This window comes from Amyelois transitella, chromosome 8 (genome assembly GCF_032362555.1).
Source record: "Amyelois transitella isolate CPQ chromosome 8, ilAmyTran1.1, whole genome shotgun sequence".
NCBI lineage: Eukaryota > Metazoa > Arthropoda > Insecta > Lepidoptera > Pyralidae > Amyelois > Amyelois transitella.
In genome coordinates, this window is record NC_083511.1 from 10,890,612 (window position 1) to 10,912,824 (window position 22,213).

The 22,213-nt window shown below is 36.7% G+C and overlaps 6 protein-coding genes across 6 annotated transcripts; 3 read left to right on the forward strand and 3 right to left on the reverse strand.

The window, feature by feature from the left end:
- The first annotated feature begins 66 nt into the window (after positions 1 to 66).
- On the forward strand, positions 67 to 774 carry LOC106135958 (TM2 domain-containing protein CG11103). The gene has a single exon (XM_013336385.2). The coding sequence runs from the start codon at positions 192 to 194 to the stop codon at positions 738 to 740; it is 549 nt and encodes a 182-aa protein (XP_013191839.1). The 5' UTR covers positions 67 to 191; the 3' UTR covers positions 741 to 774.
- An 850-nt stretch (positions 775 to 1,624) lies between these two features.
- On the reverse strand, positions 1,625 to 3,032 carry LOC106137377 (small ribosomal subunit protein uS15). Its single transcript, XM_013338197.2, has 3 exons — positions 2,887 to 3,032; positions 2,596 to 2,723; positions 1,625 to 1,954 (listed from the first exon to the last, which is right to left on the reverse strand). The coding sequence occupies exons 1-3, from the start codon at positions 2,907 to 2,909 to the stop codon at positions 1,650 to 1,652; spliced, it is 456 nt and encodes a 151-aa protein (XP_013193651.1). The 5' UTR covers positions 2,910 to 3,032; the 3' UTR covers positions 1,625 to 1,649.
- A 130-nt stretch (positions 3,033 to 3,162) lies between these two features.
- On the forward strand, positions 3,163 to 3,760 carry LOC106137387 (NADH dehydrogenase [ubiquinone] 1 beta subcomplex subunit 4). The gene is made up of 2 exons (XM_013338206.1): positions 3,163 to 3,387; positions 3,494 to 3,760. Exons 1-2 carry the CDS (start codon positions 3,250 to 3,252, stop codon positions 3,704 to 3,706), a joined length of 351 nt encoding a protein of 116 aa, XP_013193660.1. The 5' UTR covers positions 3,163 to 3,249; the 3' UTR covers positions 3,707 to 3,760.
- Positions 3,761 to 3,876: 116 nt separating this feature from the next.
- Positions 3,877 to 5,070, forward strand: LOC106137397 (uncharacterized). The gene is made up of 2 exons (XM_013338217.2): positions 3,877 to 4,139; positions 4,824 to 5,070. Exons 1-2 carry the CDS (start codon positions 4,005 to 4,007, stop codon positions 5,031 to 5,033), a joined length of 345 nt encoding a protein of 114 aa, XP_013193671.1. The 5' UTR covers positions 3,877 to 4,004; the 3' UTR covers positions 5,034 to 5,070.
- A 655-nt stretch (positions 5,071 to 5,725) lies between these two features.
- On the reverse strand, positions 5,726 to 14,650 carry LOC106137313 (trafficking protein particle complex subunit 5). Its single transcript, XM_013338126.2, has 5 exons — positions 14,359 to 14,650; positions 13,866 to 13,992; positions 12,971 to 13,054; positions 6,857 to 6,955; positions 5,726 to 6,556 (listed from the first exon to the last, which is right to left on the reverse strand). The coding sequence occupies exons 1-5, from the start codon at positions 14,508 to 14,510 to the stop codon at positions 6,458 to 6,460; spliced, it is 561 nt and encodes a 186-aa protein (XP_013193580.1). The 5' UTR covers positions 14,511 to 14,650; the 3' UTR covers positions 5,726 to 6,457.
- A 1,139-nt stretch (positions 14,651 to 15,789) lies between these two features.
- Positions 15,790 to 22,153, reverse strand: LOC106135476 (ras-related protein Rab-39B). Its single transcript, XM_013335777.2, has 3 exons — positions 21,933 to 22,153; positions 21,511 to 21,853; positions 15,790 to 21,137 (listed from the first exon to the last, which is right to left on the reverse strand). The coding sequence occupies exons 1-3, from the start codon at positions 22,038 to 22,040 to the stop codon at positions 20,929 to 20,931; spliced, it is 660 nt and encodes a 219-aa protein (XP_013191231.1). The 5' UTR covers positions 22,041 to 22,153; the 3' UTR covers positions 15,790 to 20,928.
- Positions 22,154 to 22,213: the final 60 nt, after the last annotated feature.

A 22,213-nucleotide genomic window follows, 5' to 3' on the forward strand; every position in this document is an offset into this window, starting at 1 on the left:
ACAAGATTTACGTTCAGAAATTAACTAAGCACGACGAATATATAACAGCGCGGCCGCTGAACTTTAAAAAAACATACAAGTTGACATTGAGTGACAAAAATTGTTTGTTTGTTGTTGAACTACCTATGTAATGTAAATAATTTTTAAGAATTTGATTCAGCATTGAATATGACTTGAAAACTCAAAAAATAATGTACGAAAAACATATAAGCATATTTCTTTTTGTTATTCTCATTGTGATTCCAACTGGTTTCTCAGAGAGTAATCCTTATGCTGACGAACCATATCGCCCTTTAGGGCCGCTGGTGAAATGCAACTTTCTACCGCTGGAATTCTTAAACTGTAAGGAGCCTTTAGATCATAAAGGCAATCATTCAGCGCGAGAGGCTACTGGACATGGCTGTGTTAAGTTTGGGGGCGTCAGATACGAAGATGTGGAAAGAACCAAAGTGCAGTGTGAAGTCCTTAGTAACATTGAGTGTCATGGCCCTAGGGTTTTCTTGAAAGACGGTTTTCCGTGTGTGCGATACTCAGGACATTATTTTACGACAACTTTAATCTACAGCATTCTATTAGGATTTTTAGGCATGGACCGTTTCTGCTTGGGGCAAACTGGTACCGCTGTTGGGAAATTACTTACTTTGGGGGGGTTGGGTATTTGGTGGATTGTTGACGTTGTCTTGTTAATAACAAATAGTTTGCATCCAGAAGACGGGAGTAATTGGAATCCATATGTTTAGGATTATGATAAATGTGATTTATTAAATTGTTTGAATTAAACTGTGTATTATTAATCTTCATTTGGTAGTGTGTTGATTATTAAGTTACACTCACTATCTCCAAAAATTTACTTTGCTGGTTGATTAAGCTTGTCGAATTATCTCATACTGAGGTATACAAATACACCCTTTTCTTGAATGAGTAGAATATAGAAACTAAATCTATTTATTTGGAAGAAACCCAAGAAAAATATACAACTTCTTTTGCATTACCCACGTTCATCACTCTTGCCAAATCTATAATATTGAATCTTGTGTAATAAAATATTTAAGTATGAGATATACCTACATAGTTAATGTATAAAAGTAGTATTTTGCTAAGGACAGAAGCTTGTTTTTTATTTGATGGAATCAAAAATTTGTTTCTTTTTTATGATGATGTTTTGTTTCAACTTCTGTACATTGCAGAAGGCTATCATTGTTCAGAAGTTTTCAAACAAATCTGAAATAGTTTGAGATATGTAGGTAGTTATGATGAAAATTACTTCAGTTCATCATATAACTGTACTATCAATGAAGATCTATGCAGTGAAGGTAGCTCCTATCATTTCAAAGACTTTCAATAACAAGAATTTTCAATAACTACTGGCAGTGAAAGACTGTTCCTATAGTTTAAAGTACAATATGTTATTTCTTTTGACTTTTTTCAACTCCTATGATTATTGAATCTGGTTGTTGCCATATATGTATTTAATTAAAACTTTAAAAATTAGGTAACAAGAGTAGTGAATACAGAAATTACATCTCTTTATTCTGTGATCTGTGTATTATAATGAGAAGAAATTTCTAAAATTCACAGGGCATTCTTAACATATTCTAAAATAGATGAAATGAAAAAAATAATAGCAGTTTAACATAGTTTTATTGAACTTAAGCCACTAGGGCGGAAGCAGTGCTAGACTCATATTTCCAGTTGGGAGGTAGCACACTCTTTGTCTTATAGTAACGGGCTAGCCTATGGATTCTCGACTCTACAAGAATGAGACGGAACTTGCTGTCCTTGTCTTTCCTGTTGCGTTCCAAGTGCTTCCTCATGGCAACGGCTTTCTTGATCAAGTAGTATAAGTCTTCAGGTAGATCGGGCGCCAGGCCCATAGCTTTCATGATTCTGAGGATCTTCTTGCCAGTGACAAATCTGACCTGGGCCACTCCGTGGGAATCCCTGAGCATGACACCTGGAATAGAGATAATTGATGGTACAATTTATCTATCTTGTCATGATTACTAAAATCTAAGATGGACTGAAGACATTTGCAACTTGATAAGGAAATATGTAAGGTACAAAAGGCTTAAATTTTGTAGTAGATCGTCAAAAGATGAAAAGATTTTTATATACATACACATATCTCGTCTTTATACCTTACAGGGAAGACACAAGCAAATGGTATTGAAAATACTAAAAGGCTGCCTAAAAGAAGAATCCCAAGATTTTTAGCCTTTCACTTGACTGACTTTCACAATTTGCATGGGAAAAGAAGCAGCTGGTACAATACAATCTACCTATGTTACTACCAGACTAGATGGCTTTTTATTTCTAAGTATAATAATCCATACAATACAAAATTAGGTTAGGGTATACAAAAGGGTGCGCACTTTTAGTGACTAAGAAAGATTTTGGCGATATTTTTATGCCCTGTGGTCATACTTGTTCAAGATGAAGTGAGTCAAGATGTAGACTTATTAACAGAAAATAGAAGCTGAGAGAGGTGTTAGCAATTTTTACTAGAACCAACATTCAAAATAGTTATAAAGCTTTCTAAAGCATGTCTCGTCAATAATACAAGCATGGAGTTCAAAAGATAAAAACTCAACATACCAATTTGGGAGGGGGTAAGACCCTTCTTTCCGAGTTTGAAAATCTGTTCCTTGACATCGTCAGCTGTGAGCTTCAACCAGGTAGGAACACTGCGGCGGTATGGCAGTGCTGACTGGGAAATACCCTTACTGAAAACATAAAACACGCACTTACAAACGGAGCCATGTGGCCAAGTTGAGCTTGGTGTCTAGGTTAGGTATCTGTCATATGAATCAATTCAGATAATTTAACGAAAATCAACTTGTATCACAAACAACAGATTACACATGAATAAATTACACAAAATATTACCCAGGTGCGTGCATACGACCCATGGTTGCGGCTTTTTACAAAAATCGCCGACCTGACAACGACAACAACGAAACGCAAAAGATGGTGGCCGGAATACAATCCCAGTTCATTCTTCAATTGTTCATTCGGTCATAAATTTATTGTCTATGGTCATCATTCACTCGTCCATAATGCTGCACCAAATCGGTACAAAACGCGTACAACCTAATCGATATTTTTTTAAGAAATATCATAGATTGAAACAATTTTGAAGTGTGATAAGTTCGTGTCATCTTGACATTTACAACAAGAAGTTGACAAGACATAAAAAAACAAAAAGTCTCAAAACACTGTAGGGATTCGGAATTTAAATTTCATCCAAAAATGTCCAATCAATATGGATTATCTGAAGAAGAATTCAATGTTATAAAGCAGCAGGCTGCTCGTCGTGCTGCGATGAGAAAAGAGTTCTTGAAACAGAGCACTAATCCCTTCAAACATGCGTCGGAAGCTGGCTATGTTGTGAGTAGTTTATTACGTAATTTTATAACATAAAATCGTAATATTTATGGTCGATTTATTCTATGTTTAGGCACCTAATTGTTGATATACTTAATATTTTTTCCAGTTCGATACCTCACTGCAGCAGTTCATGTCAATGAAGGTTACCCAATTCGAACACTTCAAACCAAACCTTAAGAATAGCCTTTTTGGAATTTGCGCAATTATTATCCCGATGGTGTCCTACGGATATTTAATTTGGAAGGACAGAAACGATCGCGAACAGAAGATAAGGTCCGGAGAGCTCCTGTACAAAGACAGACTATTCAAATTCCAGTGAATCTTATTTGAAATTGTAGATAAATATTGTTAGAGAATAAATCATTACATTATATTAATTGTTTTCTATTTGGCTGTACTTACATAAATAGTGTAACTGGTGAGTAAGACAACATTTATTTTTTTATTTTAATTTTATATTATAATCATACCTATTTATTTTACAGAAATACTGGCAACTTGTCTTTGCTTTAGAAAAACAAACTTTTTTTGTTGACTTTCAATTCAATAATATTTTTATGCAAATACCTACTCAGAAAGTGTATTATTTATTAATAAAGAATTCATAAGACTAAAAAATGACTGATTATTGTTTCTCTGAATTAGAGTGTAAAATAATATGTGCACAAATTGAAAGGAGAGCCAAGTATAGAAAAGAGTTTCTGAAACTGCGAACGGATCCATGCTTACATTCCAAAGAATCTGGATATGTAGTAAGTATGACTTTTCACCAGATAAATTTTTTGTGACTGCTTACAAAAATAACTTTTAAAATAGCCATGAAAAAATCTATAAAGAAGAAGAAAGAAATCTTTATTTGAATAGAAATTGATCATTTATTGAAGTGTACATTTTATCAAATAGTGACAGGTTGCTAGCTCATTGCCTAAAAAAGCCTTATTATTTATTAGCCTCTCCCTTGATTTCCTTTTACAATCTGCACAGAAATAGAAATACTGCCATACACCATAGTTTTTCTTTGCCAACCCAACATGTGAGCTTGCACTGATTTCTATATAAAAGACTAGCTGTGCCCGCGACTTCGTTCGCGTGGAATAGTTATTTTGGGCATCATTACCACCCCGGAAGGATAAATAATTTTCCCCGTTTTTTTTCACATTTTCCATTATTTCTTCGCTCCTAATAGTTGTAGCGTGATGATAAATAGCCTAAAGCCTTCCTTGATAAATGGTCTATTAAACACAAAAAGAATTTTTCAATTTGAACCAGTAGTTCCTGAGATTAGCGCGTCCAAACAAACAAACTAACTAAATAATATTAGTATAGATGGAGTGGTCCTATTCCAAAGTGCTAGGAACCACACGACATACGACTTTCTATGTAATACCTATTAAGTTATGGAAGTTTGAAAAGTGATCATTAAAATCATCTTTCAGTTTGACCCTGCCATGCAAAGATTCATGTCCATGAAGTGTACTCAGTTCGAGCATTTCACAGCGACCAAAAGCAACGTTGTGAATGGCATATTGTTTCTGATACCGTTCTTTGTGTACGGGTATGCGGTATGGAGTCAGCGCAGTCACGTGGAGAGAGAAATACGATGCGGGAGGCTCAAGTATCGTGACAGACTGTTCAAATTGCAATAAAGTAGTAATTGATGTGATTTTCCTTCTTTTTTCCCATAAAATTAGTAATATAAATACTATTTGAATCTCAATTCTATCATTAAGCCAAACAGCTGAAAGACTGTTGGTTCTGTCTACCCCGCAAGGGATATAGACGTGATTATATGTATGTATGTTTCCCATAAAAATCCCCCTTCTATCCCACTTAGTCCCACTGAGTTGTAAGCGTCGTAAATCGAAAACTTGTAGTAAAAGTTGAACTTTTGAGACAAGTTTGCAGAAGTTTGAAGCAGCACCCGCGACGCCGTTTATATCGCGCGAAAAACTATCGCCGTTTCGCTTTTTATTGTGATGAGAAACAGGACGGCTACAGTTTTTTGCCATGCCGAGCTACAGGCGCTGATAACGAATAATTAATTGTTGTAATTTACTTTATCGAGTAATTAGTACCTATGTCAATCAACCGACACACAGGTTGTAGATCCTACTAATATAAATGCAAAAGTTTGTGCGTATATCAGTATGGATGTTTGTTACTCTTTCACGCAAAAACTACTGAACCGATTACGATGAAATTTAGTATATAGGTAATTGGAGATCCAGAATAACATATAGGCTACTTTTTATCCCGTAGTTCCCGCGGGATTGATAGGGTTTCCATGCGGACGAAGTCGCGGGCGGCCTCTAGTGAGGTAAAAAATAAGATGAACACGTAAAAGAAACATTTTTATTTTTAAGCTTAAAACTAAAGAAATCAGTACTGTGACGCCTAATTTACATTCACTTAATCATCAGAATATCCTCTTTTATCAACAAACCTAGTCCCATTGTTTCATGATGGGACAATTGGGACGACTTGTCCCAGCAGTCCCGTGGGACAAGTTCCTTCTCCATAACAGAATTAGTCCCAATAACATCCTCATCTCTCTGAAGAAGAGACCGGGGTGCGTCTATTGACCGTGTTCTGGAATTGGGCGTGTTTGGTTTTTACACAAAGTGACTCCCATCGGCACATAAACGATAAAGGGGTAATTTGAAACTCCGCAGTATTTTTGTATGCAATTAAATTTAAATAAATAAATTGGAGGTAATAAGGAAGTATGCAGAGATAGTTGAAAGAGGTAGTCTCTGCCTACCCCTCCGGGAAAGAGGCGTGATTTTATGTATGTATGTATGGTAGGCAGACTTGCCGCTAGAACAAACGGAACAGTGATAGATTTTCGCGCGTTAAAAATGGCGTCGCGCGTGCCATGCTACGGGGTAGGATCTTACTATACGTTTAAACCAGCTAATACATACATACGGTCACGTCTATATCAGTTGCGCGGGGTAGACAGAGCCAACAGTCTTGAAAAGACTGAATGGCCACGTTCAAACCAGCTAAGCTCGTGTAAACTAGGCGTTAATTCCATAGAGTAATAAATTAATTTTTATAACACATCAATTTAGCGATCATCGAGCGATTTGTCTCTGGCGATGACGGAATCTTCAAACTTGACCATGTATGTGGTACCCTTGTGCCAATGAGCGGTTACTTTTGCAGGCTAAAACAAACCAAAAAAAAAATATATATATATATTTTTAACAAACAGTAATTGTGTGCCGTGTGGTTCCCGGCATTAATAGAAAAAAGAACAGGACCACTCCATCTCTTTCCCATGGATGTCGTATAAGGCGACTGAGGGATAGGCTTATAAACTTGGGATTCTTCTTTTAGGCGATGGGATAGCAACCTGTCTATATTTGAATTATTACCAAAGGCAAGTTTTTGTGTAAAATCCAATGAAAGACACAATAAATACACCAATTTATTAAAATAAAGTTAAATAAAAATTTTAACTTACAAATCCGCTTTTTGTCAGCACGGCCTCAATGATTCCCGCGTTAAAAGTCGCACAATTTAGTGAGCCTTTGTCTTTCGGCACGCTTATGAATTTGTTCACCTGAAAATTGTATGATTTGAGATTTTATTTCCATTTTTATTACACAATTATTAATAGGTAAACTTCCTAAAATGTTCAAATGAACATACATACATATACGTTTATATCCCTTACAGAGAAGACAGAGTCAATAGTCTTGGAAAGACTGTATAGTGCAATGATGGATTGAGATTTAAATAGTGACAGGTTGCTAGCCCATCACCCACGAAAAGATTCTCAAGTTTATTAGCTTTTTCTTTAGTCGCCTTTTACAATATCCGTTGGAAAGATATGGAATAATTCTATTCTAAAGTGTGGGGAACCACACGGCAAATAAACTTGATTAAAATATGTATAATATTGAATGAACTAGGTAAGTAACTAGGTACTCATTATTGTTCTTTTTATTAATTTCCTTTCCTATTTCCATCCTTTTTTATCCTCGAATCTTGTAGCTTATGCTTGACCTCAGATTTTGAATTACCTCCAGAAACTCCTCCAAAACCTCCTCTCCCCTCTCGGATCGCACATGGCTCGGACGTGCATTTTGTATTTTTTAATTAATATTTCTCTCAAAAGTCCAAAATAAAGTGAATAAACCAACCTGCAATACCAGGAGTACATAACAGCGCAGCTGATAACCCGCTAAAGTTAGAAAGAGACCGCATCAAGACCTGCGCGTGCGACGAAGACGAACATACGAAGCGAGACCGCAACGAGACCCGTGCGCGAGACGAAGACCCGCGCGTGCGACGAAGACGGACATACGACGCGAGACCGCAACGAGACCCGAGTGTGCGACGAGGACGGACATACGACGCAAGCGCAGGCTTCACAGGCGAGTCCCTACTTAACCAACTTCGCACGCCCTGCTTTGAAGCTTCTCGCTGTGTGCGCTAAGCCTCGCCGTCTACTAATATCAATCGCCGTCGGCTCATTTAGGCCTAGAAATAATAATGTCGGTTCAACGCTCGCCGCCCACAGCTTTACTTGCGCCGAATGTAAACAAACCCAGCGTAGAACACTACAATTCCGACTCGGCGCTAAACACGGTAAGCAATACAACAACTGAGGATAGTTATTTTAATATAACGAAGCGACACAAACGCACTTTTGACGATTTCGCAGACCATTCTTCCTCAAATATCACCGAAATAAACACCATAATCGAAACCAAGTTCGAAACAATTAGTCAAACTTTGATCACCATTCTTAATCAAAATAAAGAAATCAAAGACTCGATCACGACCATGTCGAACAAACATGACGAGCTTATCTCAAAAATAAACTTACTGGAACAGGAGAATACCGCTTATAAAGCTAAGATTACCACTTTAGAGAACAAAGTCGAAATGCTTGAGCAACGCAACTTAAGCGGGACTCTCGAAATTCGAAATCTACCTAAGCAAGCAAGTGAAAGCAAGGAAGCCCTCATTGATATTGTTAAATGTATTTCCTCCGCCCTTGAATTGAAATCTCCAATCCAGGTACCAGAAATAAAAAATATATATAGATCAAGATCCTCCACACTAGTTATTGACCTTATCAGTTCAATTCGAAAAGATTTGCTTATCTCCAGTTACAAAACCTTCAACAAGGAAAAAAGAAAACAGAAGGAACTTGGCTTAAACACAGGACACCTAAACCTCCCAGGACCCTCCCAACCCATTTACATATCGGAGGGATTAACTAGCAAAGCTAAACACCTCTTTTATTTAGCACGGGAGGGAGTAAAAAACAAAAAGTTATCGGCCGCCTGGACTTCCTTCGGGAAGGTATACATAAAAAAAGAAGAGTCTGGAACTCCTACGGTCGTTCAGGGAGAAGAGGAAATTACTATGCTCACTCTGTGACTAGCTAGCTCTGCCACAAACAGCCGTGATTACACCTCACCCGCCCAATTGACTCGCCCTCTGAGCCTTACCTTGTTATTATTATTTTTGTTTATTATATTTTATTCGTTAAATATTTTTAGTAATAAGTATCATCTTACTTGTCATTTTATATACTTTTGTTGTAGTAATAACTTTAAATTGGTATATGAAGAATATATTTGATCTAATAACATATCACTTAAACTTAACTTTGACTCCATAACTCATAGACTTAACTACACTCACACATACCTTACTCAATACCTCATAGGGACAGGGCAAACTGAGATCCAGGCTTCATCTATATTTTCCTATCAAAACTCCTGTCACGCACGTTCCGTGACTATAATCATTTATATACTATTAATATATATACATAGCAGTTAAAATGGTAAATATACAGTCTATAGCCTCGGATCTGGACTCCCTGTCCACTGCGCGCCTGATTGAATGTGAAGTGAACGAAATAAGTACCAAAATCAATAATGATGCTAATACATTAAACATTATATCGCAGAATATTCGCAGCGTTAATTGTAACATGCCAGGTTTTACTGCCCTCCTCCAAGCATCGGAAATAGCTTGGGACGTCATTGTCTTATCAGAATGCTGGCTGCGGGGGGTTGCACAAATACCTCAACTAAAAAACTATTCTCATATCTCTACTTCCCAAAATAAGACACAAAATGAAGGGGTCTGTATTTACTTCAATAAATCATTAAAGGCCACGTATGAAGAGCCTCAAGTAGAAGATGCAAATTGCCTGATCTTAAAAATTGACCAATCGACTTGCATAATAGGTATCTACCGTCCGCCTGCGAATAGAGACATAACAAACTTCTTAAACTCTCTAGATCGAACCTTGTCAAAACTAAAGAGCTTCAAAAACATTATTCTATGCGGCGACTTGAATATTGACATAACGCTGAACAACTTAACTAGTAAGCAATATGAATATTTAAACCTTATAGCTAGCCATAGCATGCTCCCAGGCCACACCCTCCCCACGCATGGACGCACTTGCTACGATCACTTAATGCTAAAATCAAAGCAAGACGCTGCTTGTCTAGTAATCAGCTCAACATTAACAGACACTTTACAGTTGCCCTAAGCATTAAAATGCAACAAAACATAATAAAGGAATTAAACGAATATTACATTAACTTCAATGAGTTGGACAGCAAAATGAATGAAACTGACTTTAATTATTTACAAAATTTCTCCGACCCAAATGCCGCCACAAATGCACTAATAGCAACCTTATCTTCCGTCATTAACTCGAGCTCAAAAAAGACTAGACCCCCCAAACGGAAAACAATACGTAAGCCTTGGATAACAACCGGGCTATTGCGATGTCTAAGGAATAGAGATAATCTCCATAAAAAACACAAAAGAGACCCTAGCAACGACATCCTAGCTACAACCTACAAACGATACAGGAATTTTTGCACCTTGATTATCAAAAAAGCCAAAAAAAGATACGATGTTAAACTTTTTTCAGATGCCCGTGGTAACCAAAAGAAACTTTGGGAGGCCGTTAAAAGTATCAGCGGCACAAACCGTCCCCCCGACCACTCGCTGACGCTTCTCTCCACTAAAACTCCAAAAGAAAGCCTCAACCTAGTTAACAGTTTCTTCGCAGACGTGGGCAAGAAACTGGCAGAAAAAATCCCTACCTCCCAAACCTCAGCTCACAAATCTCACACTCCCCCAACCCAAACACATTGCCGCAGTCTACTAATGGCCCCGGTATTGGAGGAAGAAGTCTTCGAAATAATAATGGGTCTCAAAGATAAATGTGCAGTAGGCTGGGATCTCATATCGAGTAACATTATAAAAAGATATGTCCACCTTCTAACAAAACCAATTACCCACATCTGCAATTTATCTCTCGAACAGGGAATCTTCCCCGCAGCCTTTAAAAAGGCCCTTATAAAACCTATCCATAAGGACGGAGATAAGAGTAAAGTCGACAACTATAGGCCCATCTCGATCTTGCCGGCTCTGTCTAAAATTCTTGAGCGTATCATCAACAGAAGACTCATAAATTACCTTGAGAAAAATAACCTACTAGCCCCAAATCAGTATGGTTTCCGAGCCGGAAAGTCAACGAGCGACGCTGTTCATGACTTAACCAACTTTACCATCACCGCATTGGACGGCAAAAAGAAGTGTCTGACGTTCTTCCTTGACCTCAAAAAGGCTTTCGACACGGTCTCCATTCCACTACTTCTGGAAAAGCTGGAGAGCATTGGGGTAAGAGGTATCCCTCTCAAGCTACTAACCGATTATCTCTCCAACAGAACCCAGCAGACCAGAATAGGCAACCTGACGAGCGACGAGGTGCCCGTTACTTTTGGAGTCCCGCAAGGCAGTATTATCTCTCCTACCCTCTTCCTCGTCTATATCGACAGCTTATGCCGACTCGAACTAAATGGTGCTCAAATACTTGTATTTGCTGATGATACAGCCGTATTTTTTGGCGGGTCAACCTGGGAGGACACATTCCGTAAAGCCCAAGAAGGTATAAACAGGGTGAGAGATTGGCTGACCTCTAACCTACTAACACTTAACCTGTCCAAAACTAAATTCATCCCATTTGCCTTTAAAACCAATTTCCTGCCTCCATCCATCCTAACCATCAAAGCCCACAATTGCGACCAAACCCATCCTTCTACTTGCCACTGCCCTCCGTTCCAAAAAACAGATAGTATAAGATACTTAGGTGTTATAATCGACCACACGCTTTCTTTTGGCCCTCACACAGAATTACTGGCGAGTAGACTCCGTAAACTCATCTACGTGTTCAAAACGTTAAGACACATCCCCAACCGCCAAATAACCAAGATGGTCTATCACGCACTTTGTCACTCTCTTGTGACCTATTGCATAACGTCCTGGGGAGGGACTTTCACTTCTACCCTACTTGAAGTGGAAAGAGCCCAAAGGGCCGTTCTTAAGGTTGCCGCGGGCTTTCCCTTCCGCTACCCAACTACTGACCTTTATAAATTCTGGGACGTACTGACAGTCAGGCTGACCTTTATATTGTACACAACACTCAAGCAACATTCCCAACTTCAGTACGACCCAAACATGCGCAAAGGCAAACGGAGAAGAGGTCCCGTCTGCGCGCTACAGCTCCTAAGAGCTACCACTTCCACCCACTTCTTCTGCTTTCTTGGACCATACCTCTACAACAAACTTAACTCCCGTCTATCCATTTATCCCCTCCACAAATTCTCATGTAAAACCACCGTCACCAACTACTTAAAATCCCTCGACTACTTCGACACTGAAAACTTTATTACGCCAATAACCTAATATCGACCATGATACGACATAACCTCTTACCCATTACCTACTAGCGACCACACGAACTGACAAACTTTTCCAAAATCACTCACTTAAATCGAAACTTTCATTTGCGCCAGCTCCAAATCAGTCTCCCATGTCCTCCCTCACACTCTGACCTTGACCTCGACTATCACTCTCACACTCTCAAACAATACTCATGACTTAACCACAGATTACAAAAATTACTACACATAACTAATAGACCACATAATATTCTACATTTCCACCAATAGTACCAATCTTTTCCTATTATTAGATATTATTTTCTTTTGTTATTCTCAGTTAGCTGTCTAATTCTCAATTACTGTATGCATGGGTGTTAATATCCCAGAGGGGTGGCCTAGTTACCTGTAGTTCAGGATTCCAACGAATCCTTTTTCAGGAACTAGCCTCCTCACAAAGATCATTGACAATCCTTTAGCTATAAGTAATTACGTTAGTTTTTAAGTTATTGTTTGATCTTTGTAAAGAGGAAAAAAAAAAAAAAAAAAAAAAAAAACATTAAAAGCAGTTAAGCTGCCATAGCATAGAACACAAATTATCAGACAAGACTTTATAACAAATTGCAGGTTCCGTGATCAATTGTAACGGGCTCCACTCCAAAGTGGTAGGGATGCAACTATGACTAAAAGATCGCTTCATGGGATAAGTGCGCCATTGCAATGCAAGTGATTTGTTTCTTTTATAACTATGTACTATTTTCTTGTTACTGTGTAAATTTCTATGCAATAAAGATATTACATACATACTAAAGCTGGGAGACTTTGTAAAATTAATATCGAATTATAACTATAGGTCGTTAACTTACCAAAGCATCCTTTTCGATGATGTAGTATGTTCTTTCATCATCGTTAGCATGTTCCAGCTTATCAGCTTCTTTTCCAAATAAGGTCTGCGCAAATATAAAATTTTAAATATTTATCAGAACCATCTGGCTAAAGTCTTGTGACTTGATCGAGTCTACTCTATTAAAGATTAAGACTTAATGTGCAGTATGGTTACTGAAACTTTGGTATAATAGGACCACTCTCATCTCTTACCAAGAATGTCGTCAAAAAAGGAGATGTTATTCATCTATTGCAGCATTTACCATGATCCAATATGGGTCTTAATTCTATTATATACAGCTATTATTATTTTTCAAGATGAATGTTATATTTTGGGTCTGCCTACCCCACAAGGTATATAGAAGAGATACTATGTATGTATGTATGCAATATACGTGAAGTTCCCTTGCAAGTTTGCATAGGACATAGGGTAGTTTATTTTTGTAAAAACCTGATTTACCCAATCTAGGATCATGGTGAGCCACATGATTTTTGTTTGTGTTTGATTTGGTTTTTGTTTTATTTAAAGAGTGTTTGAGAAGAAGATGTCTGCTCAGGAAGGCACGTCACTTCACAACTTCTTTGATCCTTTGGTCTAACTTTACTGCTCCATTATTAATATCACTTAAAAAAAAGCTTCAGTAGCATGACACGCGCGCCGCCGTTTTTGTCAGGCGATAAACTAGCGCTGTTTCGCTTTTTATTGTGATTTAAACTTTTTATTATATGCAATAAATTAAAAATTAAAGTTATATATACATGAAACGGGACAGTGATAGGATTATCGTGCGATAGAAATGGTGTTGGGCATGCCCTACTGCAGACAACCTACATAAAATTAGGATTTTGGGGTTCAGTCTCAAATACTTGGCTCACCTTCCATAGCGTGGATTTAACAAAAAGCAACATGTTTAGGAGTTTGATTTCTCTCTTGCTGTTTCTTTCTCTGACGAAATAGAGATCTAATAGCCTTGTACCAACATCTTGACCAATATCTGACAATCTGGAATGTTCAAAGTACAATTATTTATTAAAACTTTATGGGACAGGTGAAATGGTAAAATCTACAATAGGTGGACTTAATGCCATAAGGTATTCTCAGCCAGTAGAACCTCAATTTTAAATTGTTAAAACTTATTAGCTGATATTATAACTCCATGAACAGTCTGTTTCAAGGTATTATCACTTGATTTCTGATCGATCCCACCTTATGGACCCTAATGATTCAAAAGATGATGTGTTAAAATTGTAAATACCCTTGCAGATTACGATGTGCACTGAACTGACATAAACAAGACCAAATGTTCAGTAACCTGAAACTATTTATTTTTGAAAAATTCAATAGCCTGAAAATTGACTCCTTACTTACTTATTTTGCAATTCATGAATGGAATGCGAACGATTTTGGCAATATTGTACAATTTCTGAAAACAAGAGGGCGTAAATAGAAAGTGAGATCTCTCCTTTTCCCTTGCTCAGAGGCTTGTCAAGTATAGACGATTTAGAGCGACTAGACGACATGATGAATGTTTATGAAATATATTCTATTCTATGTAATTATATAATTTATTATCTTCATTACACAATTTAAATAGCCAGAATTAAATTTTTTTGCGGAAGGGAAAATCTATTTAAGCCATTAATTTCCCGTGAAGACACTAACTAACTGTCAATGAAAGTGACAATGTCAATCGATTTTTATTTACCTGATGACGGGCGACGTTAAAAGAGCTAAGAATCTTAAGATTTATAAATTTATAATATTAAATGGCTAAGTACCTACCTAGTTTTTATAAACCGAATTAAAAAATAAAGGTGTTGGGACCTCAATAAATAGCATTTCATCTTTTATATTATTTTGTAATAACATCAAATAAGTGAAAATATCATTAAGCCAAAAAGCTGAACGTGGCCTTTCAGTCTTTTCCAGACTGTTGGTCTTCTGTGACTGTTCTGTCCACCCCGCAAGGGATATAGACGTGACCAGATTAAAAAATATTATATTCATATCTATGAAATATCCATATAATATAAAATTATTATTGTTCTCTTCGTGGTTTGCAAGAATTTAGGACAAAATTATATCGCTCAATAGCGTCATCTCTACATTCACGCACAATAATTGTGTTAGTGACAAAGACATACTAAATGTATCGCAGAATAATTAGGTCATTCATAACTATACGATTGTTACTTTGACCCATGGAACAGAGAGATAAACCTAACGATTATCCTGTAGGTCATTTTCTTGTTTGCTACTATCTACTTCCGTTGGACCATTTTTGAAACGAAATTTCAAAATAAGAATTTCTTAACAGTGGGAACAGGTTGTGCTTTCAACGCTTACCTATATTATTTATTTTAATGTACATAGGTACATCCATAATAAGAGTAGTCCTATTGCTAGTTGTCTATAGCATGAAGGCTCAGGTTCAAATCCTACCTCGGCCATACACGACTCGTCTGAGTTACATTAGTTTACGTGTTAACCATAGCTCTTACGGTGAAGAAGAGGGAAAATATCGTGAGGAAACCAACACATGCAGGACTTCCAGTATCCAAGACTGATTAGGCTCCCCTGCAAAGGTTACGGAGGTCAGATGGGTGTTACTTCGTACCTTCCTGTGTCGCCTTTTACGACATCCATGGGAAAGAGATGAAGTTGACCTATTCTTTAGTGCCGTGAACAACACAAACTGGGTGTATCAAACATTTCTTTTAGGAATTAGTAGTGATACGGGTAATAGTGATCATTTATTAATTACCTATGGACTGCTCCAGTTAATAAAATTAAACAAAATTTAATTAACAAAAACTTTATATAAAGCATAATAACAGCACAATTATAAGGTACATCGTTAAATTAATTAAATCAAATTATTACAATTATCTTTGTTTTGTGATGTACATTCAGTCAGAAAAGTATCGGGAATGGATTATTTATTTATGGTTCCAAATTCAAATTTTTGTTTTTTTTGTTGTTGTTAGATTGGCACAACTGTTTTCCATTTTGGCGCGGAGTTTGAGTTGCATCTGTTGTTTACATTAAATACAGTGCTATTTTTAGTTATATCATATCTAGTGTGTATTGCTAATTTCATAATGGATAAAAACATCGAACAAAGAGTTTGTCTTAAATTTTGCATTGCCAATGGAATATCGTGTTCGGAGTCACTGAAAATGTTACAGAAGGCTTACGGTGAATCGACTTTATCAAAAACTCGTGCTTATGAGTGGTACAAAGCGTTCAAAAGCGGTCGAGATGTGATGGAAGATTTGCCTCGCTCTGGTAGGCCATCAACGTCTGCAACTGAAGTTAACATCGCAAAAGTGAAGGAAATAGTGACTGAAAATCCTCATTCAACTTTGAGAGAGATAGCCACCGAACTTTCTGTATCTCACGAGTCGATCCGTACCATTTTAACTAATAATTTGGGTATGAAACATGTTGCCGCTCGGCTAGTCCCAAAAGACCTGAATTTTTTTCAAAAACTCAATCGCATGAGAGTCGCTGAGGACATGCTAGAACGAGTCAATTCCGACCCAACATTCATGAAACGCATTGTTACTGGTGACGAGACGTGGGTTTACGAGTTTGACATGCAAACTAGTCAACAAGCTTCGGAGTGGCGCCTTCCAACTGAACCGAAACCGAAAAAACCACGCCAAAGTCGTTCAAAAGTCAAAGTCATGTTGACTGTTTTCTTTGACTATCGCGGTGTTGTGCACTCGGAATTCTTGCCGGAAGGTCAAACGGTAAATAAGGAATATTATTTGAGTGTTATGCGGCGTTTAAGAGAGCAAATCCGACGAAAAAGGCCAGATTTGTGGAAAGAAAATTCTTGGATTTTGCACCATGATAATGCACCTTCGCACAAGGCCATCATTGTGAACGAATTTTTAACCAAACACTCAACAAATACCATCGAGCAACCACCATATTCACCAGATATGGCTCCAGCCGACTTTTTTCTTTTTCCTAAACTCAAATTACCACTTCGTGGCACCCGGTTTCAATCGGTAGAAGACATAAAAGAGAATTCGCGGCGAGAACTGACCTCAATTCCGGAAACAGCGTTTAAAAAATGTTTTGATGATTGGATTATTCGTTGGCGTAAGTGTATCGTTTCTAAAGGAGAATATTTTGAAGGTGATAAAATAAATTTGGATGAATAACAAACAGTTTGTGTATTATTGATCTTTTCCCGCTACTTTCTTGACAGAGTAGTAGTTTAGTTCTATGGGTCGTAATTTTTATACAACCACCAAACAAATTGGTCTGATACCTCTTAAATCGTAAATAAACAATGGCGTTTGCATACACACTACTGTTGTCTGAAAAAGCACCAAATCACGCGCCATAACCTGGGTAATAACCATATAAGTAAATATTCTTTACAATTTTTACTTTTCCTCTATACCTACTAAATAATTCCGTGTCAGACAAAAAGTTCTGAATAAATTAGTCTCTTTACACACTTCCGTCCCTTTTTGCCAAATAAATTTCACATATCTAACGCAGGAAAAATAATCATTTAAACAATGATTCAGTCAGGGCCTCACGCACCAAATAATACAAGAAACCGCTGAAGATTACGGAAATTCATAATTGTCTATTGTGAAAACCATTTTGTGTTATGTAAGGTTACGTATAAGACATAACCTAAGTTGCCAAATTTTATTTTTATGTGAGAGCCGGATTTTAAATAACTAGCGATCTTACCCCGACTTCGCCCAAGTAGGCAGGTGTGAAGCACTCTTTTTAGAGCAGGGTAAAATAGAAGGGGATTATTCTACATTTTCCTATGCATGTTGCAAACAACGAAAGTATTAAAAAACTTTCAATATAGTTGGTCAGTCAACTACATGCAAAGTTAAGGCCTGCACGGAACTATGCCACAAAGGTTAGCAAAGAGTTTCTAATTCACCAGGTGAAAATGCAATCAGAAATTGTTAGAAAAAGATCTAAAGTGGGCAAATAAAGTGTAGTAGGTCGACTTTTAAAACATCTAGCTCGATAGAAACATCACAAGAAGACTTTGATTTAAATCGGCGACGCGATTATGTCCGAGGCAAAGGTCAAATGATAATTAGGTTGATTAATAAACAATTAAGCTTCTACTTACACGCATCATGGCCAAAGTCATTATTTGCCGATTTAATTTCGTCCAAGTAATTATGTTTTTCGGCAGCGTCATTGCTGTGCAAAGGGCTGAGAGTTACAACTACTTACTGCTTGAAATCAGGCGACCAAAGTGTTTGTTTTCATGGTTGTATAAAAAATACGAATGAAGCAAAGACATTTTTATATTGAGAATTTTTCCGTGTTTTTATATAGTTTTAATACCTACAAGAAATAAATCCATAATAATAATATTTGCCTTGAGCATGCCCAGATGAGATATAAAACAGAAAATTTATATTTTTTAGTATTTACTTAATTTAAATTACCGTGCATATTATTATGCACAGTGTCACAGGTACTACATTTTGACTTAACAATATGTTAGTATTTTTATTAGTAATTTATTATCATTATGTATTCCAAATTCAAATATATTAAATCAGTGAATTGAGTTCACATTCTCTTTGGCAGAATAAAAGTAATTTTATGATTAAAAAAAAATGTGAATTGGATAACCATTTCGGAAAAAAAAATTTAAATTACGAATTTGGTAAATTAGAATACAAAACAACACACCCATTGTCAAAAAAAAAGTGGCAAAATTTACATCATATTCCACCGTCACATTGTTTACTTACAAAATAAAGAAATAAAACTACTTTTCCTTTAAAATGACTCCCTTGAAATTTAAATAAATAATCAAGAAATGAATAATCAACTCTTTAAACATAAAATGTACATAATTTTATGGCCTGATTATAATAAATATTTTTTGGAGTTTTGACATTACTGTGCGTCTGTTAGGGAATGTTACTATACAATGCCTAGGAAACGTGTACAGTTGCTTTAATCTTCGGAAGTGTGAAATAAAAAATTACATATAAGACATATTTACTAGAAGATACATACATCTATATGTACATTTCTTGAATAGAGACAGGAAATATATGCAACTTTACCCCAAATAGTCTAGATTACGTTTTTCAGACAGCAAACTATCTGTTCTTAAAATTTAAACTGCTCAATTATTAAAAAAAAAAAACATGACACAGTAACATACCCCCTACAGACACATTGTCTATGTGCGCAGCCACACCTTAAATATTATGTTATTATAACAATTATGCTTAAATAATGTTACATCGTATAGTAACTATACTAGATGCATAGTCGGCTATTTACAGTGTATGAAATGCAGACATGTTGAAAAGTAGCAGACATAATATGTTAATATGCAGTTCATGCCGTGCCGTGCCGTGTGGTTCCCGGCACCAATACAAAAAATAATAGGACCACTCCTCCCATGGATGTCGTAAATGGCGACTAAAGGATAGGCTAACTTGGGATTCTTTTTTAGGCGACGGGCTAGCAACCTGTCACTATTTGAATCTCAATTCTATCATTAACCTAAATAGCTGAACGTGGCCATTCAGTCTTTTCAAGTTTGTTGACTCTGTCTGCCCCGCAAGAGATATGGACGTGACCATATGTATGTATGCAGTTCATTGGAGTGGTTAGGTGATCGAATCCGTATGGTAAGGTTTGTAAAATATGGCCCTGGTCTTCAACAAGTGAACAGTTTAATTGTGTGATGTGAAGATCATAAATATTTAAACAATCACTATTATAAGTAATTAATTTTAAAAATGACCTGCTTTTCTCAATACGAAGCGTCTCACATAAACCTATTGCATAATACTTTTAAGTCATGAATCAGAGTGTGAAAATAATAAATTTAAATATTTAACTGTCGAGGTACATATCATTCATATTATGTCTGCTACATAATTAGGCTATTATCACATGATGATTAAGAGTCAGATGTAGGTACTGTATGTTTGTTGTGTTGTGTTAAATCACAGTTGATTATTATACAGTTTCCTCTGAGCGGAACGTGGCTTGTCCTTCTTTTCAAGACTGTTGGCTCTGCCCACCACGTAAGGGATATAGACGTGATTATATGTATATAATAGTAGTAATAGTATATATGTTCTCTGTAAATTGACTTTCATAGCTTTTTTGCATGTTTCTAAATTCGTGTAGTTCAATTTTACTTCACAAAGCTGCAGCCTGCGTAGCATGTCACGCGCGACGCTGTTTTTATCGCGTGAAAACCTATCGCTGTCTCGTTCCATGTCATAATAAAAAGCGAGACAGGGCTAGTTTTTAACGCAATAAAAACGGAGTCGCGCGTGTCTCGCTACGGGGTGCATGGTGCAGTAGTTAATATTCCCAATTGCTTCACAGCAGTCCCGAGTTCAATTGTGGACAGTAAATGAAATAATAAGACTATGCAGTTCAAAGTTTGGTCCTCAATATGAGTTTAAAAAAAATATATATACGCGACAAATTACACGGATTGCCTCCAAACTTGTGTTACAAAATACTACATTTATTTATATAGATAAACATCCAAGACCACGGCCAATCAGAAAAAGTTAGTTCTTCATCATGTTTTGGTGAACCCAGACCTCTGTAGTTACAGACAAGCACATTACCACTGCACCACAGAAGTAAGTTTTATGCAAAATAGTTACAAGTAACATTATCATTTCATAACTTACACTGCATCAACATTCACCATCTTTGCGTCCTAAGGAAGCTGGGATGACAGAAGCTGATGATGGCCATATAAACAGTACTCAACCCACCCTAAGACATCTTTATAGGCTTAGGAAAACTTATACATCACTAACACCAACTAATTTGGGGTTAAAGATGTACTAAAGACTGTAAAAACCCATACTCGGCAGCACAAATTAACCATAATGTGACATTAACCTTAGTCTGCGATAGCTATTACAATTTATAACTCTAACAGCAAGTGGACTGGACTGTTTCTGCTTCAAGTAAATTGAAATCCATACCGTTGGGGCGGTTGAAACCCGTCTTGATCCCGTCCCAACCATCCTCAACCTTGTATTCGCCTGTTTGGATGCGGTTGTACACTTCTTGAGCTACGAGCACGAAGGCCTCTTCTACATTCCTCCCGGTTTTCGCTGATGTTTCAATGTGGTGAAGTCCTGTGAAAAATAGGATTTACTTTTGGTTGGTTGGCAGTTCTTAGTTATGGGTCAGAATTGAGACTGTTTCAGAAATATGTGGTGTCATTTTCCCAAACTTTTTACAGTAGTTAATTTTCAATAACAATAAAATGTACCTCTGACTGCTTTCGCAAGGTGGTTTTCAAATTTAAAAAAAGATGACTAATTTTTAAACGAAAATTGATAACAAACATAAAGAAAATTCTTTTTTAATTTTATAAGACACATTTTAATGGCAATAATGACCTTGTAGGGTAGGGTAGAGATAATATTAAAAATGTATATGTTTTTTAAAATAAAAACCTTGGATAGTACAAATTAATACTTGTAAGGTAGAAAAAGATGAACATACCATTTTCTTCAGCAAACATTCTAGCCTCTTCACAAGTCACTTCTCTCCTGTTTTTATTTTCCCCAACTAAGTCCACTTTGCACCCCACTAAAGCAAACACAGGCCTGTGAGGCTCTATATGCCGCTTTGCCTCCATCATCCAAAGAGGAATGTGCTCAAAACTCGATCTATTACACACATCGTACACTAACAAAGCACCAACGGAATTTCTATAATAAGATTTTGTTATGGATCTAAATCGCTCTTGGCCTGCAGTATCCCAGAGCTGTAATTTGATTCTTGTGCCATCCTGTACTTCTATTATCCTGGCGAAGAAGTCCACACCAACCGTGGGATCCGACAGCTAAAATATAACACGCAATTAAACAAGAGTTTCATATCAAACGCAATTTCACGATACGAAAACAAAGGTTTAAAATTACCTCAGCGAATTTACCGTCTGTAAAGTACTTTAGTAAAGAACTTTTGCCCACTGTACTGTCCCCAATAAGAATCAGCCTGAATTGATAATCAAATATTGGATCAACCATTTTTCTAATTTCACTTTTAATAACATAAAATTATTCACAACAATGATTTTCTCAAAAATTACGTATTAATTGTGACAAGTGAATGACAAATTGACAAACAATCGTGTGACATAATGTGGACGAACAGAATGAACGATTACCATAGACAAATTTCGTTTGTTAGGTTGCTTTTG

What these genes read in the sequence shown, in the direction of transcription:
- LOC106135958 (XM_013336385.2), top strand. Translation starts at nt 192, where the DNA reads ATGTACGAAAAACATATAAGCATATTTCTTTTTGTTATTCTCATTGTG.
- LOC106137377 (XM_013338197.2), bottom strand. Translation starts at nt 2,909, where the DNA reads ATGGGTCGTATGCACGCACCTGG. An exon ending in GGTCGTATGCACGCACCTGG is followed by an intron (nt 2,724 to 2,886) that starts GTAATATTTTGT and finishes TTATGTTTTCAG; the next exon opens with TAAGGGTATTTCCCAGTCAG. An exon ending in TCTTACCCCCTCCCAAATTG is followed by an intron (nt 1,955 to 2,595) that starts GTATGTTGAGTT and finishes TCTCTATTCCAG; the next exon opens with GTGTCATGCTCAGGGATTCC.
- LOC106137387 (XM_013338206.1), top strand. Translation starts at nt 3,250, where the DNA reads ATGTCCAATCAATATGGATTATCTGAAGAAGAATTCAATGTTATAAAG. An exon ending in CGTCGGAAGCTGGCTATGTT is followed by an intron (nt 3,388 to 3,493) that starts GTGAGTAGTTTA and finishes TATTTTTTCCAG; the next exon opens with TTCGATACCTCACTGCAGCA.
- LOC106137397 (XM_013338217.2), top strand. Translation starts at nt 4,005, where the DNA reads ATGACTGATTATTGTTTCTCTGAATTAGAGTGTAAAATAATATGTGCA. An exon ending in CCAAAGAATCTGGATATGTA is followed by an intron (nt 4,140 to 4,823) that starts GTAAGTATGACT and finishes ATCATCTTTCAG; the next exon opens with TTTGACCCTGCCATGCAAAG.
- LOC106137313 (XM_013338126.2), bottom strand. Translation starts at nt 14,510, where the DNA reads ATGTCGTCTAGTCGCTCTAAATCGTCTATACTTGACAAGCCTCTGAGC. An exon ending in TCATCGAAAAGGATGCTTTG is followed by an intron (nt 6,956 to 12,970) that starts GTAAGTTAACGA and finishes TACAATTTTCAG; the next exon opens with GTGAACAAATTCATAAGCGT. An exon ending in TGCTGACAAAAAGCGGATTT is followed by an intron (nt 6,557 to 6,856) that starts GTAAGTTAAAAT and finishes GGTTTGTTTTAG; the next exon opens with CCTGCAAAAGTAACCGCTCA.
- LOC106135476 (XM_013335777.2), bottom strand. Translation starts at nt 22,040, where the DNA reads ATGGTTGATCCAATATTTGATTATCAATTCAGGCTGATTCTTATTGGG. An exon ending in CAGACGGTAAATTCGCTGAG is followed by an intron (nt 21,854 to 21,932) that starts GTAATTTTAAAC and finishes GTTATATTTTAG; the next exon opens with CTGTCGGATCCCACGGTTGG. An exon ending in AATGTTTGCTGAAGAAAATG is followed by an intron (nt 21,138 to 21,510) that starts GTATGTTCATCT and finishes TATTTTTCACAG; the next exon opens with GACTTCACCACATTGAAACA.